Below are 19320 nucleotides of genomic sequence, written 5' to 3'. Positions count from 1 at the left end.
GGCCGTGGGCCCCGGGTGCAAGGGGCCAGAGAGGGGGGGGGTGTCATATGCGTCTGAAGACACCCCTCTTTCCGCCAGCTACACCCGGGGAGGGGGTTGACAGAAGACCTATGGGCCCCGGGTGCCAGACGACCTAGCTACGCCACTGTGTATACGGATCAAGAAGCCATCGACAAAATTGTGTCAATATAGAAACATAGAAAGAAACCAGAACCATACAATGAGCGTTTCAGAACATGTTTGGTTTTATCTGGTACCACTGAACCATTTCTACTGCTTGGTTCTTCAATTGGCATTCATTTTTGAAACGCAGCTTCATGTTTCCTCGCTCTTTGAGCCAGAGTACAATTCAATGAGAAATCAGATACGAAGCGCGAAGGCCGTTAGAAAAATGCAGAAAGTTCCAAGGCAAAAGCCACACACGCTCTCACTTGATTAGGTAAACATTCGAACAAATCAAGTTCCAAACCAAAGCTCACAGACATCTTCACTGGATTTAAGAAAACGTAAAAAGAAACTGCTGCTCGGGAGTAAACAAAAGTTTCCTTAGCAAATTATCACGCTTAATTTTCTGCGTACATTATTCACACGAACTCTGCCCGAATTCGTGCAGGTACAAGAGTGACCAAGGGCCAGGTCAAAAGTCCTCCTGGATGTACATCTGCTCTTCTCCAAATTCTTGCTTCATGTATTCCTCGTAGTTGTTTTCCGCACCCTCGTTGCGCTGGAGCCAGTCTATCTCCTGGGGCAAACGGTAGCGCTTATCTGCCATCACTATCACCACAGGTCTCACCCGGTCGTGAAAGATGCCCTGCAAAGCAATGCACGCATGAAAGTGAATAGAATTTCTAAACTTAACGTAAACGTGGCCAAACACGAGCGTTTCTTCTAGTCATTTGAATATGACAGCCCACAAACACACGTCATGAAACAAAACACCGACAGCGCGTGCGTTTTATGTTGCATCCTCTATGGCTTAAATATTAATAGTGCGAAACAATAAGAGAAACCCGAAACAGATGTAATTTTTTTTGTCTTGACAGTTCACTAACTCTGGGATCGGCCCACGCAAGAGGCTGCGTTTCTACCAGAAAGCTCGCCTTCGTGCTTAGCTTCGCTGGCAGCTTTTCTCGGTAAACATTACTGTTATATAAGCTGCAGTTGCAGCCAAATGTGTCAGTCAAATGGCGGCAGTCACTCTGGTGGATAGGCCATACATTGGCTGGCACCAGGTTCAGTGGACAAGAAAAATAACCAAAAAGTATTTCATCAAGGGTCATCATCATCAGAAGCCTATATTTATGTCCCCGGGCCGGATGGAGGCGCCTCACAGCGATCTACAATTTCCCCTCTTTTGCGCTAGCTAATTCCACATTGCGCCTGTAAGTTTCGTAGTTTCATCGTTTCACCTAATTTTCTGTCATCCTCGACTGGGTACTTCCTTTCCTTTGACACCCATTCTGCAACTGATCCATTGGTTACATGCCTTACGCATCACATAATCCGCCCAGCTTTATTTTTCTCCTAATGACAAATTGAATATCGGTTATCCCTGTTTGCGTGGTGATCCACACCGCGCTCTTCCTGAATCTAAACGTCACGCCTGGTATTTATCGTTTCATCGCTGTGCGCGTGGTCCTTAACTTGTTCTCGAGCTTCCTTTTTAACCCCCGAGTTTCTACCCGCTATGTTAACACTGGTGCAGTGCAATAATCGCGTACTTTTCTTTTCAAGGACAAGGGTAATCTCGCAGTCAGGATGCTGTAAATCCTGCCCCTTGCAGTCCGACCCAGATTTGTTGTTCTGTAAATTTATTTCTCATAATCAGACACCCCTGTGAGTATTTACCCTAGATAAACGTACTCCTGTACAGACTATAGTGGCTGACTGGCGATCACAAAATCATTGTCCCATGCCACGCTGCTAAACATTACCTTTGTCATCTGCATAATAGTCCGAACCCTACAATTACACTTTCTCGGTTAACGTCCCCAATCATTTGTTGAAATTCATCACCAATGTTGCTGAACAGGATAATGCCGTCTGCAGATCGAAGGTTGTTGAGATATTCGCCGTTGATCCTCACTCCTGAGCCTTCTCAGTGTAATAGCTTGAATACGTCTAAGCATGCAGTGAACAGCATTAAAGAGGTAAGTTTATATCTCATTACCTAGTTAATGGCGTGGAGGTGATACATTATAGACAATTTATTCCTGAAAGGAGCCTGTTTGCTTAGAAGAATAAAGTATTAACCTACTTTAGTGGATCCTCTCTTGGCGAATATTTTTTACACTATGAAAGCAAGCTAATGGGCCTATAATTCTTGAATCTTTTAACCTCTCCCTTAACCTTATGTATTAGTATAAACTTTGCATCCTTACATCTCTCTGGTGCACTACATCTCTGGTATTTCAGCTTCTCCTCCCAACTGTTTCTACGAGGACATGTCTTGCAAGGCCCTTCTTACTTCATCTCTAGTTAGAGGAGCCTCTGTATCCTGATGAAGGGTACACAATACTTTACCGACGTTTACGATATTCACTAATGCGAGTTTTGAGCGCAGCTGTTTAGGTGTTTTGAATTCGTGGTATATTCTGAAGAAGAATTAGATTCTGAATAACAGTGTGCTCTCGGCGGTGGCACTGAATCTCTGCTCGGGTAGCTCGTTTAGCAGCAGCGGCAGGCGAAGCATTTCCACCGGTTGCCTCGTTCACTCTTCAGAAGGAAAGCGCGAACACGGGAACGCCTGGAGCGCGTCCACTGGTAGCGGCGGTGCCGCAGCTCAAGTAGCGCATGCGCAGTGGGTCCCAAGCCCATGCCAGTGCTGTTTCCGCGCTGGCCGCGCGCGTGGTCACCGCCGGCTCTCCGCTTTCGTCTTCATCCTTTCGCCATAGCTTTCTCCGCTTTCCGCCTCGTGGTTCCTTGCTCCCTCCTTGCCGCTTTCCTCCTCGCGCCTCCTCGCTCTCACCTCTTTTTTCATTCCCACTGCGCGCAGCGTTCGCTCTCAGCTTTCACTGTGCTCGTTCGCTGGTTACAAGTGACGCCGATGCTCGCCGCAGGAAAGGGCGCCTAGGAGCTGTGCTCTAACACAGCGTGAAGGGCAGGGCGAAAGCAAAGAAGACGAACACAGCGCTGACGAACAACTATTCTTTGTTGCATTTTCAGTTGCAATATATAGAAATCCTAATGCGCAGAAAGGCACAAAAATGTACATATATATGACAGGCAACTGTTGCCTGCAATTTATCGTTACATTTCATAAGTAGCGCATTTCACTGCAATGTGGGGATACAGAGGGCACACTTAAAGACGAATAATCATGCTCGTGTTTTACAAAAGCCCCATGCATTTCACGTGCACGTCGATCTGGGTATGGTCCCAGGTGCGTACATTTTACAAGGTAAAGGGGGCATCCACAGTTTCTACGGTGATCCGTAACGTGACTTGCGACTGAGCCCATGAGCGAGTACGCTTGTTCTCGTAAACGATCATTACATCGACCACTTTTCCCTATGTAAGACACACCGCGTGAAAACGGTGTAGTTAACCATCTTACATATCACTGGCAAATGGCTTTTAGCAGGGACGTTTACGTTTTAAGGTGCCATGCAAAATTTATAAAACACAATTTTTTTCTCATTTACAGGTCCTTTAGTGTGATGCCATGAAGCCGTAATTCCAGAGCAGTAATGTGAAACTACAATGTTCGACGAAAAGTTTGACGAGTTGGTTTATATCTTTTTCGTATATCTGTATCTCTATCACATTTCATAAATATTTTTCATTGCATCAGAGGGCTTAAAACTGATTATTAACTCCCACATATGCTTGCAACGATTATTTGCATTTCATAATAGCGTTACTGCTCTATTTTTGCTGTCATCAATATGAGAACAAAAGAATCAATATCAGCTTTTTGTATCTATCCGAAATGCTTTTTAACATTCATACTGATGTAATACTGACAATCAGCAAGATATCGATAGTGCCAGTTAAAATCACCTCGCTGTAAATTCTGTACATATCGATAGTGCCAGTTAAAATCACCTCGCTGTAAATTCTGTACAGTGTTTCTAAAAAAAATATGTACGGACAAATTTTAGACAGCAGGTTGTACTTCGGGTCATTTTAGTGACCGAGATAACTTTGTTGCGCTCACTTACAACAGTACAAAATGAAATTATTTCCTCCGCCACATGACAGAAGAAAGGAAGCTTACGCGATTATTTTAACACGTTCGTTGCTGATGCAATACCAGATTTTATTTCTTGCACAGTAAAATTGTGGCACGTTAACAGTAATTTATGGAGGTACGTCATGTGTCTTATGGCGGCATCTAGGTGCCTGAGTTAGTAAGCCTTTATGCTAGTAATGCTGCGTCCAGCCAACTGCATGTTTTTGCTCATATTGAGTGCATTTTCAGCGGCTGTTCTATGGGAACCGTGCAGTTAAATCTCTATACAAAGACACTTTACGCAAAGCTAAGACTTGTTGCACAAGCATGTCAACTGACACGGCAGTGTATGATCAAGAGCGTAGAAAATTGTGCAGATTTAGCTTTTTCCTAAAATGTGCACGCGGAGCCAACCGTAATGTAGAACTTGAAATCTCATGTATTAACGAACAGGAACATGATATCGTTAGACCTGCACATTCGCGTGTGCACAATTACTTTTAAAGCACTTTTAGGCAAAGAAACTCCGTCAAAATTAGCGTAAATAACTTTTACAAAGAACATGTAAACATATTGCAGCGATGTCAAATGGCGCGATCCCTCAGGATGTAATTAGGACGGACAATACCGCATTTCCCTTTAGAGTCCAGTTCGTCTGTACATCACCGGAGAGGGCGAAAGTGCATTAAGAGAGCGATGGAGCAGCATAGCGAGCATTGCTTGCTTACTAGATCTGCACGTCGTAGAGAGAAGGGAAATGTATGTCAAATGTACGGGCGTCTACGACGTGCTGCATTCCAAAGAACTCAATCCAAGGCCACAGCTTAGGAGAATATTCTGACTGTATACAGCAGGCTGGGCCACGTTCGTGGAAGTGAAAAAGACGTGGTTCATCAAGGTACTTTTTTATAGTGTAAGTAATCCTTGGGTATTTCACGCATTTTCCAGGGGGCTTTCTCTACACGTCTGCATCGAACCGTTTTCCCCGCCTACGTAGGCCAATGTGTATGGTCGAATGGTTAGTGCATCAGCCTGCTCTACCGATGGAAGAGGGTTCGAAACCAACTGCCGGGCCAACTTGTTTCACACGCGGCAATGTGTACATGTGTGGCACTAATCAACGAACCTCTTTCACGCTGACATGGATCACTGCAGACATGGGACTGGGTAGGTACAACTGTTCAATGAGACTCTTTGACACCGACTTGGCAGCATTAGGTATGTACAGCTCAGTTGGTGCTGGTCTTCAGTGAACCTCTTCGATGTCAACTTGGGTCACTGGGTATGTACTAGTAGGTGAGTGCCACTCTTGAATGAACCTATTTGACGCCAAGTTGAGTAACTAGGTATGTGCCATTCAGAATGTGCAGCAAACGACAAAAACTCTACAATGATGAAATAGAGCGTTAGTGTTTCTCCGATGCTGGGTGAAATCACACCTACCTCACAAGGACATCAACCCGACGCTTTAGTAGGTTGCGCCAAAAATGCACTGTGTTATGTGCCACTGTTCAATGAATCCCTCTCCAACTTAGGTCACCGAGTGCCACTAAGTAGGCGGCCAGCAAAGGGCCAATTCTGAACATTCGCAGGCACCAGCACGCCACGCTTTTCGTCTTGGAGGCCTCGCGCGGACTACTCGGTGGCGCCATTAGATGGCGCAGCGTGCCCAAGAAGAACCCCGAGAGAGGAGCCCTGTGGCCGCATGATGCGTGTCTAAGCATTCGAATGCACCGGTGCGCCACGCATTTCGGAGGCCACACACAGGTTTTTCGTCAGCGGTGCTAGATGGCGCCGAGTGTTCTTAAGGAAGCGTGAAAGAGAAGCCCCACTGCAGTAAACGCCGCACGCGTAACTAGTTTCAACGGCAGCAATATTTTGCATTGCTATATTGGTTCAATGGTAAGCGCATTACCGTCGACATCTCCCCCCCATCCCAAGATGGATTCTGCCAATTTTTTCAGCTACATTTACACTTACTTATGTTGTTGTAATAGCTAAGTTCCAATTAAACGCGCATACTTAAACAATTTCCGCTGCGTACACCACGGACTAAATCAAGGTTCCCACGAGACGATTGCGGGAGTGACGGCGCTACGAGTACAGTATCCTTTTGAATGGCGCTTGTCGCCTTACCGGGAAGCTGAGCCTGCGAGTGGTGCGAGGCACGTACATGGGACCAATCAGGTACTCCTGCGTCTCGCTGTCAATAGCGACGCCCTGAATCAGAATGACATCGTGGATGTCAGGCGTCAGAATGAACTTAGTCGCGATCTCCAAGTTGGGCATTAGGAAGGAGTCCAAGCGACGCTGGATCTTCTCAAGCGGCCATGTCTGTGTAGGGCGAGGAAGAGGGAGAAAATAAGAAATGCATTCCTTGACGCGTGTAAAAAATGAATTAAATGTAAGCAAAAAAGAAAGTTATACCCGGCCCCAAATGTTAAGTAAAATCTGTTTCGCGCAAATCTGCACATTTTCCGCACAAATGGCAGTGGAATCCACAAAAATATTTTGAATAATTTTCTGCTGTTTAGACAAATTTCTTGGTGGAATTAAATATAGAATAAAATAGGACAAGACACCACATCGCGTTTATTATGAAATGCTAACTAGCTAAAATCATATCAATTCCTTTTTAAGTTACCACCATAGAGGATACAGCGTCAATTTCTCAGCTGTCACGCGCGTGGCACTTGCAGATGCCACTTGAATGACATTTCTAAATGACAGTGATGGCCTAATTAGCATAAAGATACAGGTCGCGAAATAAAACAGGCTTTTCGAACGCTGCACAAGTGTGGGCGTCAAGAAACATGCTGTTCTCTTCTAAGTGGATTCAGGTGTCGACCGGTTCGTCATCCCTCAGTCGTTTCTGGGAAGTCCTGCGCCGTTAGCCAGCCCAGAAAGCGATAATCTTTTCGGTATTGGACGTTGCAGGCAAGCTCAGTGGTACGTCTTCTGCGGCTTTGACTTACCGCATAGTCACTCGATACAACAACTATACGTCATTGGTGGTATCGATACGACTGCATTTGGTGGAGCACTGATAATCGATGTCGGCATCATCCATTTTGTCAACGCCGTAATCGATGAGCGTAAAACTGTGACGCTTCAAGCTACACCACAACCTGCCGCTTCGCTCTTCTCTGGCTTGGGTACAATGTCTGATGCATACCACATTGGCATTAAGCACGGAGTTGTGCCATTTTTCTCCAACGTGCTAAGAAGAATTATTTAACCACTTTTACGTCTGGTGAAAACTGAACTAGACAAACTGGAACGAGATGGCGCGATTTGTCGAGTGGAAAATCAACGGCATAGAAGGCAGGACTAACTGTTGCTCTTGAGAAGTCCATTGGCGTTCAACTGCCCATGGATTTGACAAAACTTAGCATGGGGTCCTACGTCAGCGTAACCTAATCTCATGAGTGGACCAAGTGATTGTGGGCAGGTTAGACCCGTCACATTCTTGTCCACGCTAAATGCGCAAGTTGGATTCTATCTGGTGCGTTCGGGTGCTATTGTATTGTATGTATTGTATTGTATTGTATTGTATTGTATTGGCCTACCATTGGGGATTAAGTATGCCTCGGAAGTTTTCCAGCGCGGGATATCTCGAATTCTTGAAGGAGTAGAAGCCGTAGAATTGTTCTATGGCTTCGAAGCCATTGGAGCTTCCCTCCGTAGTTGTACAGAAATAATCAATTGGCGAAGGCCCTACTTCTACAAGAACAATCAGATCATGAAAGACGTGTAGTTGCTTTCAAACCAAAATCACTTACTATGGCAGAGCGGAAATACATCCAGAAAAAAAAAACTCTGGCTGCGGCATGTGCAGTCATGAGATTCGACGTGTTTTCGGGATGCCTCAAATTTGGAGCCATACGAGCTTGCGTCCGTACTTCTACAAGAACAGTCACTTGGAGAAAGTCCTACTTCTACAAGAACAATCAGTTGGCGAAAGTCGTGCAGTTGCTTTCACATCAAGATCTCTCATGCAAATCAAATCGCATCAAATCCCTCGCTCAAACCCAGGCAGTCTACGATGGAGAGTAGCCAAAGTGAAAGCCGGCGAGTTCCTAGGCTCTGGGGGCTGGATACTAAGGTTATAGAAGAGTTCTGATTTGCTGACTTACCTGTGCAAGGAAGTGCTCTGAGTGTGTTTATATCTAAACCGAATCACCAATCCATATTCGTACTACAGAACACATGGTGCACAGGATGCATAGATAATGGAGCAGTGGCGCCGTCATGGGTATTGATTTTGGCCGAGTAGGGCTCCGAGCCGAGTCAGGAACACGACGCCGGACGAAGAAGAACGTCTTTAATCCGGCATAACTGCCACCGGAAGATGCACAGAATGCCCTCGACGTGGCTCCGCTATCCTTCTTTAAAGCCTTGCCGTGACGAATGCAGAGGGAAACACAACGTCTCGTATACAACAATCATGCGTCACTGCACATTATCACGCTATTTCACAGTTTCGCCCGGCTTCGGTGCTTGGTGAGGACAGACGCATGCGCCCGAGCGCAACAGTATATAGGGACAGGTGGCGATTTTAGAGGCATTTAGAACTCTGCACTAGTCAGCAGTGTCTCATGCTGCCAGCTGCACTTACGGTGAGTTCCGTCCCCTTGCCTTTACCAGTGGGACGTATCGACAGTATTCTGCAGCGCTTACTTTGGCCGATGTTACTGCAGTTACTCGAAATCAGAAAGTAAATCTTCTGGCCAACGCGTGTACGGATTGTCTACGAGCAACGTATTGAAACAACAAGTGCTGGAATTTCGCGCATTAAACTGCATGTGCTAAGAAAAGGAATTATTCGACAACTATGTCTCTTTGAGCATGATTTTGTATTGCAACTCCCAGAAAAGATAGCACGTATAATACCGTTCTCACCCGTACACTTCTGATAACGATAGGGGCCGATCTGGATTGGATTTCTTGACCGGCATCAACAACGGTCGTTGCTGCACGGTTCAACGACCCCGATAGCGCTTGGGTCAGATAAAGGGCATCACGTGGCGTTAGTGGGAAAAAAGCACTAGTAAAATGCCTCTAATATGCTTTATAAGTTCTTTATCTGGACAATTTGGACAATAATTTAATTTTGCAGCTCATTGTTGCTGATAAAAGTGTTTTGAAATGTTCTTTGTTGAGCTGCCTTTAATTTCTTTTGTGTTTCCAGAATATTGCGCTAGAGGGCGCATACATTAGCCTGCGATTGTGATCAAGAAACAAATTCGCTATTCGCAGATTGCGATCGTCGGATCACGATCACGATGCGACAGTGACCGTGCAGTAGCATCTGGCTTTATACGGATCAGCCCCGATCTCGATGAGAAGTGTAGTTGTGACACCGTTACAAGACGAAACGCCTGTTGGTTGTAATCATAGGCCGCATCTGACCTATCCTTGTCTGCACGCTTCATCCAAATCATCATGCCACGTTATTAATTCGTGTGCTACTAATGTCCATGCCTTAAATTGAAGCTGAACATTATTTTGTGGACAACATTTCACTAACATAAGTACGCCTAAGATCGTGATATACTACTTGCCTGGTATTTGGGATGTGTTTGTAGAACCAAGAGTCCTATATTTCTCGCAATGTATGCCCAGATGTCGTATAGAAAACTCGGTGCGTTCGTGAAGATTCCTATAGCTTCCATCACTCGCTCTCTTGGGATCATATAACCCTGAGGAAAAAAAGACACCTAGAAAAATCAGTGGTTATTTCGTGCGAAGGTTGCTCCAGGGCCCTTATTTATTGAAACTACGTTATTTACTATCAAAACTACGTTAGGACTAAAAAGCAACGTTAAAGAGCGTAACCAATGTTTTTCTATTTAGGTCGGCAAAATATAGAGAAGTCGTTCAAACCCAGGCACAAAATTAATTTTTTTCTCGCGGTTCATTCAGACGTCGTACCACCAAAATCCTACTCAGCCTGGCTCACTCGGACTTAAAGTCGCCAAAGTTCGACACAGCCGAGCTCACGGGTCGGTCTGGGTCTCAGTGAGTCCAATCATGAGTGAGCATGCCGACCTATGCTTGTTAGTAAAGAGAATGTTGCTTATTCTGTTTTGTGGGAATGTATATGAACACATTTGCGAATGATGAATGTGCCCTTTTTTGGTAGTGTCTAAGGCGATATTTTGTGAATGTCGCCTAGACAAATAGTTTGCTTTTGATATTTTCTAAATAACTTGACCAAACAAAATCACGTACTTAAACGTTGCAGTGAAGTGTGGCTTTCTACTCATTCATGTGGCTCAATGCAACACTAGCCCGATTTCGTTATTTGCCTAATTGTGCGGCGAAATAATAATAATAATAATAATAATAATAATAATAATAATAATAATAATAATAATAATAATAATAATAATAATAATAATAATAATAATAATAATAATAATAATAATAATAATCTACCTGCTGTAAATTTTTGTTGAGTGGCTTGCAAATGTTCAAGCAGAATAAATCAAACAGTATGGCAAGATTCTATATAATGTGCTCGAACTCATGCATATGATTATTAGGGGGAAAACAAAACAAAATAATTTACAGACAATCAGATTGACGATAGGCAAGTAATATGATAAATGTTTGATTTGAGCATGACTTTGCTCCATTGTAGTGAAGGGTTTGACTGGAGGTCCGGCCAGGTAAAGTCATAGTACAACCATTTTAAATCTTGTCCCTGACCAATACCACGGCGAAAAAGACTTGTTTGTGCACTAACGGGAACCTTGTTCGCAAAACATAAAATTATTTTTTATCTGTGCGGGAGAAATCGTTCTTAAACCATACACAATGTGCGGCATTCTAAGCAATGTGTTCTTTGGGTGCTATTGTAATGACAAATTACCTTTCTAGAATGATCAGGGACAATCCGTAGTATGAGACGCCACAACAGCATCCCCATTTGCTGTTTTGCAATTAGTTAAGGCGTGCTATTACACATGCAAAAGTACGTGTGTAACAAATGATCTAGAAGTGGAAAGCTCTGGTGAATTTTTCTACGAACAACCATAAGAATGCGGCAGAATTAAAGCGAAGCTGGATAGGTTTGTTCTGTTCATCGTAGTAGGTTGGCGCCTTGTGGCTGCTTCTGATCCAAAGCTGGACTCTATGCATGGTCAATAAAACACAGTTATTGCCAATACACACTGCGCGTCCTCGAATTCGCTTGTGACGTGAGGTTTGCTAAATTGTAATGACACGCAGAAAGTTTGCGAGTTGCTACTTTCTCGGAAATAAATTCCAAAAACGTTACTTATGGATATCGTTTACATAATGACCTACTGAATAACCGCAGTATACCTGTAGCCTATGGAAGTGCAATAAATAAGAATTACAATAAATAGAGTTAATGTGTGCCGGCACGGTCAGGCAGAGGGCTGTCAACATGTACATGGTGGTCCTTTATAAAGGGGAACATGCGAGCGCGTGGCCTGTGCCCTGCGGAGGCTGCTTAGAGCACCAGCAACAGGTAGCAAGGGGAAGCACGTCCGCTTGTAGCGCCATCTACTGGTGGCCGGAGCAAGTAGACACGGCTGTTAGGCAAGCGGCTGGTGGACTGCCTCCCACTTCAGGTGTATGCGCAACAGGTGAGGCCTGCAATGCAGCGTCTGCTGCTAGCAAACCGCGCTTGGTACGCAAGCACACTGGAAGCGTTTAAGGACCCAACGTATGCCGCCAGTTAATAAGCACTCTCAACGTATTTTAATGCGTAAGCATTTTTTGGCGAGTACCGCAGCAAGATCTGTCCGCCACGCGAAAAGCGTAAGGTATAATTGTACCTGCACAAAAATGCGTAATGTGCAAATTTACGACATGTAATCATTATAATGTATCATATATGTATCATAATGATAACTATAACATCGTATATGTAGAGGAATGGCATCTTCATAAGCGATGAGGAACAATTAAAGCATTGATTAGAGAGAACAACCATAGAGATACATAGGGTCCACAGAAAATCCGCGGGGAAGCCTATACTTGGGGTGGACCAACTTAAATTTGTGGGTGGTCCAACTTGAAATTTGCGAGTGGGTCAAGTTAAATTTCGGGGTGGGCCGAACCTAAAATTTGGGGGTGGGCCAGCTTAAAATTCGGAAGCGGGTCAACTTCAAATTAGGGGGTGGCCCAAATTGAAATTATGGGGTGGGCCAACTTGAATCTTGGGAGGGGCCAACTTAACCTTTGGGGGTGGGCCAACTTGAAATTTGGGTGTAGGCTTATGCACACTTTGACAACTCCAGTACAGTTTCTGCATACTATTTCGCAGTACGGAGCTCTGGCTGCCCACTTCCCCCATAGCGTACATAAAGCTCAAAAAGTGCACTCGGGTGAAGCTTTAGGTAAATGAACCTAATTATTTAGTTAATTTTCAGGCTAAGTTATTCTTATAATGATGTCATTTGCTTAATCACTTAATTTGGCATAGTTAACGTTATGACGGGGACGTCTGCATCCAATTAATAATTGAGATTACTGAATTAGGTCTAACTAATCTCAATGCACCCTTAATTATTCCTAATTAGGCTGCGTTGATTTAACCATTATTAACTGTCGATCAGTCTCATAACTTAACAAATATATTAGCCTCAGTACTCCTAACTACATTGAATTAATCCCCGTTACGCCTAACTAATCTTATCGTAACTAATCTTTTTAGTCTTATTAACCAAACCCTTATACCTCAGCACTCATTATATATAGTCATAATCATAAATATCATTAGTCATACGCAGTCATAAGGCATTCCCATATACATCTCCATATGACCTCATGTAAACGTATGCATGCAGTGAATCGTGTAACGCGTTACAGACAGACAGACGGACGGACGGACAAAGACACGAGGGAAGTAGCCCTAGAATGCTTAGGCATTAATATAGGTACGCCAGGAGTGCCTAATAAATACCGGGCGTATGTTTGTGATTTCACGTTTCCAGTGCGCTTCCGCACCAAATGCGTTGTGCCAGCAGCAGACATTGCACTGCAGGCCCCGCTTCTTGCGCAACTGTGATGCCAGGAGAAGTGGGGTCCAGCTAGTTCTAGCAGGAATAACCAGGCGTGGCCGCCTGGTTATTCTGGCCGCCAATAGATGACGCCACGAGCGGATGTGTTTCCCCTTGCTGCCTGTTGCTGGCGCTCTAAGCCGCCTCCGGATAGCACGGGCCACGCGCTCGCGTGTTAATTTTCATAAAGGACCACCCTGTACACCACGCGTGTCTTGTTCAACGCCGACGCTTGAGCAGCCACAACCACACTGCAGCCCGAATCACCGATGATACTCATACTGGACGGGTTGGAAAGAAGCGGTGTAATCAGCGCCACCAAAATGCGAAAATAAAGATGACTTTGGTTTCCATTGGAAGTAGCCGACGCTGACGGCACGACCTCGTGCTTAGAATTGCGCGCCTTACCCAATATATTGGTCGCCACGTGTTCCCTTCTTTAAAGCAAGCCACTACTAAGTACGCAATCAAAACAGAAAACCTCAAATGGAAACTAGTGAAGCAGAAGCAAGCGCTTACGTTGACCTGCGTCTCGGCGATGACTCGTGTCATGGACGGCTCCTCAGTTACGAGGCCGAGGTCACCGATGCAGGCGGGTGCGGGCACGTAGTCGACGAAGTAGCCCTCGTTGAAGAAGAAAAGCGTCGATGCCGAGTTGGGCAGGGCCCCGTCACCACGCTCGTCGTACTCACCCTCGATCTGCACAGGTCACCGATTAAAAAGAAAAGCTCTTTGTGGCAATTCTCATAGGATGCGAAAGATATCATACCTGACGTAACAATAAATGCTCAGCTCTGTTGCATTACTCGCTTGGACAACACAGGCTATTGAGTTGTACGGCTTTGTATCGCTCCACGTTACAAACGTAGCAATAGCTGTGCTAGCGAGAAACGAAGCGTATGCTAAGTGAACTTCTAGGGCAGTTGATACCAGAATAAAAGTTGTTCCATGTAGCATGGAAGGAAACGTGTCGGGTTTTGTGCCGAAGCACGTGCTATTATAACCCTGAGGTGTGGCAGAAATGAGGTGTTCGCACAGTGGGGGTGCGCCCAGCCATATCTTAGAAATTCGCTTTTGCAAAAGAACTTTCTCATTCGTATCATGTACACTTAGCATTGCTATTAATCGCACCGCGTGTCGGCGACCGTATCATTCAATGGTTGTCGACGTAAGAGCTTAACTTGACTTTTGCTTCACTGCAACTAATTCGCATGAATTATCTTAGGCTTCCAAATTACTTGATAGATAGTTTTGCTTCATTTGTAATATGTTCGATATTATTCCACTTTTTTTACGTAACAATTAAAATGTTCAATGCATAAAAGCGACACTAAAGAGAAAGCCTGGATTAGTGTAGACCAGCGAAACATTGAAAACATGTTTATCGTTATATTTCCTGCAATTCATTTATTAGCCAAAAGTAAAATAAAATTCAAACTTCCAGTTTGGACATTAGCGCCGGTAGCATTGTGCCGGTTTATTAGTGTGACAATTATTTTATTATATTTAGTGCCTTGTTCACATTTCAGCGGTTACAACTCGACGCAGTTGTTTTCGACGAGTGAAATTCAGTCGCTGACTCTTTTAGAATGCAATGGATGCGATCTTCAGTGACGAATAATTACCTAGGCCTGAGCAGACTCCGGCAAAGTTTATGACGTCAAGGTAGGCTGGTGCTGGGACTTCGAGGCAGGTCGCCACCATGTTTTTCTTTTTCGTTATCGGGCTTACCAAGCCTCTACTAACGTTAAGGGTGGCTTTTTTTCTTTTGTGGAAAGGCAATTTACTAGTAAACCTGAAAATATAGTTCTCTAAAGTGTTTCTTGGAAACCATGCGATTCGTGCATACCTTCAATATACCAGAATAGGTCAGTATAATGTCATTCTCTTCCTCCCTCTCCACGATGACTTCGGCTGGGGCGTAGGACATCGGTTTGATTTTGATCTAAAATACAAATGTTATGAACAGCTACGTTCAGTATAATTATAAAGCGAAGTAACATACTGAGCTCTTCATGCAGAGTCAACATAAAAACAACGGCATGGCTTAGCTGCATTTACTCACAGCTAAAAATTGGCGTATGCTGTCGGAGTTGATCCACGGAATGACCCTGAGCATCGCTATCGGTTTGTAGCTGGTGGGCAAGCTACATGCCTCGGAGAGGATGTACATGTGTCGATTGTGGACAGACTGCGAGTGAAAAGAAAAGCGGTTGAAGATGCGCGACGAGTTCTGGTCCTGTCAACATCGATCAACGTCTGATGTCATACTAGAGATATTGCTTCAATGAACAAAATCCTTTTTGCCTATACCTCGAAATTATAAGCAGGTTCACTCTACATAATCACTGGAACTTGTATTCTGGACTATCAACTCTTGCAGCCCTTAAACATTGTGTATTTTTTGCTGGGAGAGTGGCCAACACTTTGCAGAAAATATTTTTGACGAGTTCGATAAATATTGACACGTTGTAGTGACGGCGAAAAACCAGATTATCAAAGATGTCAAAAAGTCTGACTTAATTGGACGAACTTGTGCCGAGAAAAACAAGCGACACTCATAGCCCAACGATAGAACCAAGCACAGTTTTCAGTCATTCCAAATGATATCTAGGGATCAAGTGTGACGGACATTTATGCATAACTAATCATACAGTTCAACACAATCATCGTTGCTGAAGTATGTTCTAGAATGTAAGAGTATACCACTATTTGTAAAGCACTAGAAATATCATTGAACAAGATTCTCGCACTCTTGAACCACCGTCAATATTCGGGAAAATTCTGACCTAGGCAGGCACCTCTTGCGCCAAGTGATAACACTGCAAGCGTATACACGCGTGTGAATATAGAGGTGAGGGTATAACGCGCAAAAGAACTGAAATAAAGAAATGTGACAGTTCAGAGGTATGACGCGTAAAAACCACAACACGCTTATAAGGTGCACCGTAGTCTGAGTCTACGGATTGTTTCAAACGCCCGGGATTTTTATTGTGCGACTAAACCTAAGCATACGAGCATTTCTGTAGTCCGCCCCAATCAGCACGTGGCTGGCTCTGCCGGAATAGAACTCCGGACTCTGACAGCGCAACGCCATTACCATTAAGCTATCACGGTGGGTCAACGCAGAAATATTTGCTAGAAATAGAACCACTGCTTCCAATTAGGTAGACAGTCGTCTCATACCAGGAAGAACACTAGCAGCAGTGAGTGAAAAAACAACACGTAAAATTTCTCGCCAGAGCCTTAGTAGGGTCCCGCTTTACATACCATTGCTTTGTTATACTCACCGTAGCGAAGTGGTCTGTCCAAGTATTTTTCCTTAGCTCACCTTTTCATTCAAAGCGTTGATTTTATTTTGATGCAAAGTATCAAATAGCTCATTGAACGAAAAAGCTGTCGTGTGTCGTCTAGAGCAGAGAAACTGCACCTAAATTTCCATTGGCTGCTACGTCAGATCGCGTGCGCATCGTGGCGGAGCCGAGCGGGCGAATGGGAACAGCTGCCGCCGCGCTGTCGACGCAGGCGTTGCGCGAAGGGCGAGTGCATCGCCGCGACGCCACGTCACCCTCTCTCTCGGGAGCCTGTCTTATCCGCGCGTTCCTTGCCCGCGCAAGCTTTCGCCTGCGTTCTAACTTTGCCTCGGTAATCGCTATAAAAAATTAATGCATAAAAATACAGAATAAATGCGAAAGGAAAGACGTGGGTTGTAGTTAGTTTTGAACCGAAGTCGTGTCTCTCACCCGCTGGGTAAAACAGGTGTTGGCCAGGCGTCTCAACGCGCTCACTTTGCCGCGAGATGTTCATAACCCGAAGGACCTCGCAGCGGCGCTAAATTTGACATAAATGCTCTCGCATTCACAACACACAAGAAGTGCTTAGGTATCGTCGGATTTTTTTTCTTGTCGCCACTATTCGAAACATTCAAAAGCAGGCTGAGCCTCCACGGCGACTCAAAGTGCTTAAATTTTGTATAAATGTACGGAAACTTGTTTGAAACCATGTAAACCAAGGACGGCTCTACAGGTGGGTTTTGTGCTAGAGGAGTAATAGTAGAGTAATACGGAGGAATCTATTACTTAAGTATACTTGAGTAATACGCAGAAATTTAACCACCTGCTGCTGCTCTTCGCAGAACGTATACGAGTTGAATGTAACTGTTCACGAGCCAAGCCGGTAAAAAGTTGCGTAACGCGTGAATAGACTTAACCACACACGACCCCGTGTAGTCGTCTTACCAAGCGCAGGCTCGCGTAGTCTTCAGAGTCTAGAACGCCGTCCCGCTGCATCCCGTCGATTTGCTTGCTCAGGTCGTTAAGTATCGTGGTGCTGGCCTGGCGACTTCGGAAGGAAACCATTATTCCTGGGAAGCGAGACTGCAGAAAGCCAGCAAAGGACTCCCCCTCAAGAATCCACCCAAGCCACAGAGGAACACAATAACTAGAGCTCGGGAAAGTTTTAACTAACTAACTGATTCCGATTCCCTGGTAAGCGGTGTTTTCCATTTATCTTTGACGAGAATCGTTTCGTGAAACTCCGACATCCTGAAACAGATTAATAAAGGAAACCTCCAGCCGTAGCCGACGTGTGGTGCTCGAAGTTGTATGAGTAGCCTTAACGAAGACCTTATTCGAGATGTTGGCCCCAGGCTTTCTGTCCCTTGTCACTGTTTGTGGGTTACATTTGTTAACATAAATGCGGCAGTGTTTTTTTTAAAAAAAACGCCTTCTTTTAGAATGCAGAAACTATGTCAAAGAACTCAAGTTGCAAAGTATAAATTTCATGTACAGAAAATGTTTTCACCGCTCTACAGAAGCATTGACATCGCAGCACGTGTCTGCAGTACTGATTTACAGCTGGATTTTAACACTGAGAGCCCACGGCAAATAAGCTATAGAGGGTGTCCCGGCTATCATGAACCAAGTTTTAAAAATATGCAAATGCCGCGTAGTTGGACAGAAACAAGGTAATGTTTGCCGTCGCTTCGAGATACAGATTGTTTTTGCATTCCACCCGATTACATAATTTGTCTTAAATAATTAATCAACTTAGTCAATATTAACATTAGATAAAAAGTGTAAGTCAGAAAATTGTGGAGCGACATGAAAAATACTCCCGATGCAGCTTTCTGTTGCTGAGTACGTGCTCCATAAAAGTGTTTTTCATGAACGTGAAGGAAGCCCGCGAATAGACGCAAAATTTACGCGTGGCTGTCCGCTCGAAGCACTTTGCGTGTATTCGCGGTTTCTTTCACGCTTGGAAAAACATTTCTGTATCATGTATTGAACAGGAAAAAAAGCTGCATCAGGAGTCTTTCATGTTGCTTAACAATTTTCTCCTTGACACTTTTAATCTAAGTATAATGTTTGATAAGTTAATTCAATAATGAATACTATTTGTGTAATTAGGACGAATGGAAAAAATTATTTGAGTATCTCCAAGCGATGGCAAACAACCGTACATTCTTTCTGTCCAGCTTCTTGGCATGTGCAAATCTTAAACCATTGTGTATGATAGTTGGGACACTCTGCATACTTTCGCCGCACTAATAATTTAGGTATTTGATACATACTGCATTGAGCTGTGATATGATGACTGATCAGAAGACAGACAGGTCAGATGTCAGTCATGTTCATTATGGAAGCAGTGAGAAAATAAATGAGACACATGAAGACACATGTTAGACAGTTGCGATGTGCGTTCCATGCAGTGTGATTGGTAGGGCTGTACATTCGCTTTGCACATGAAAAGTATTATCGTCGCAAAGCTGAACGCTTTCTACATTTCTCCTAACGGCATAACATTCACAGGCAGCCACTCAATATATTATTAATAACGCGAAACTTGGGAGGATTCGTTGACGTCCTGGGGATCTCGCTTAATTCGCAAACGCGCATCGTCAGGACGTCCTCGGGGTGCTCTTGCGTTGCTCAGGTATGGCCCCTACGTCTGTAATATCTTTATTTATTTCCCAATACTGTGGCCTAGCAGGCACATGCGTGAGTGAATTGACATGCACGTAACGAATATACATGTAACACAAGCAAGACAATAAGCAGAAGGACACTTCCTTGCCAAAATCACACAACGCAATATTAAATTTTAGAT

General features: G+C 44.3%; 1 protein-coding gene across 1 annotated transcript in view; it reads right to left on the bottom strand.

Moving 5' to 3' along the window:
• Positions 1 to 229: 229 nt before the first annotated feature.
• LOC142583308 (sperm-specific sodium:proton exchanger-like) overlaps positions 230 to 19320 on the bottom strand; it is a 75132-nt gene continuing 56041 nt past the window's right edge. Inside the window, exons 18-24 of the mRNA XM_075693726.1 lie at positions 17451 to 17588; positions 15278 to 15403; positions 15062 to 15157; positions 13732 to 13911; positions 9739 to 9876; positions 6311 to 6508; positions 230 to 811 (exon numbers count right to left, since the gene is read on the bottom strand). Of these exons, the coding sequence (XP_075549841.1) occupies positions 638 to 811; positions 6311 to 6508; positions 9739 to 9876; positions 13732 to 13911; positions 15062 to 15157; positions 15278 to 15403; positions 17451 to 17588 (1050 nt within the window). The 3' untranslated portion in view covers positions 230 to 637. The remainder of the gene's footprint in view (positions 812 to 6310; positions 6509 to 9738; positions 9877 to 13731; positions 13912 to 15061; positions 15158 to 15277; positions 15404 to 17450; positions 17589 to 19320) is intronic.

Source organism: Dermacentor variabilis, chromosome 5 (assembly GCF_050947875.1).
Source record: "Dermacentor variabilis isolate Ectoservices chromosome 5, ASM5094787v1, whole genome shotgun sequence".
In the NCBI taxonomy this organism is placed as follows: Eukaryota; Metazoa; Arthropoda; class Arachnida; order Ixodida; family Ixodidae; genus Dermacentor; species Dermacentor variabilis.
This window is presented reverse-complemented; position numbering and strand designations above follow the sequence as displayed.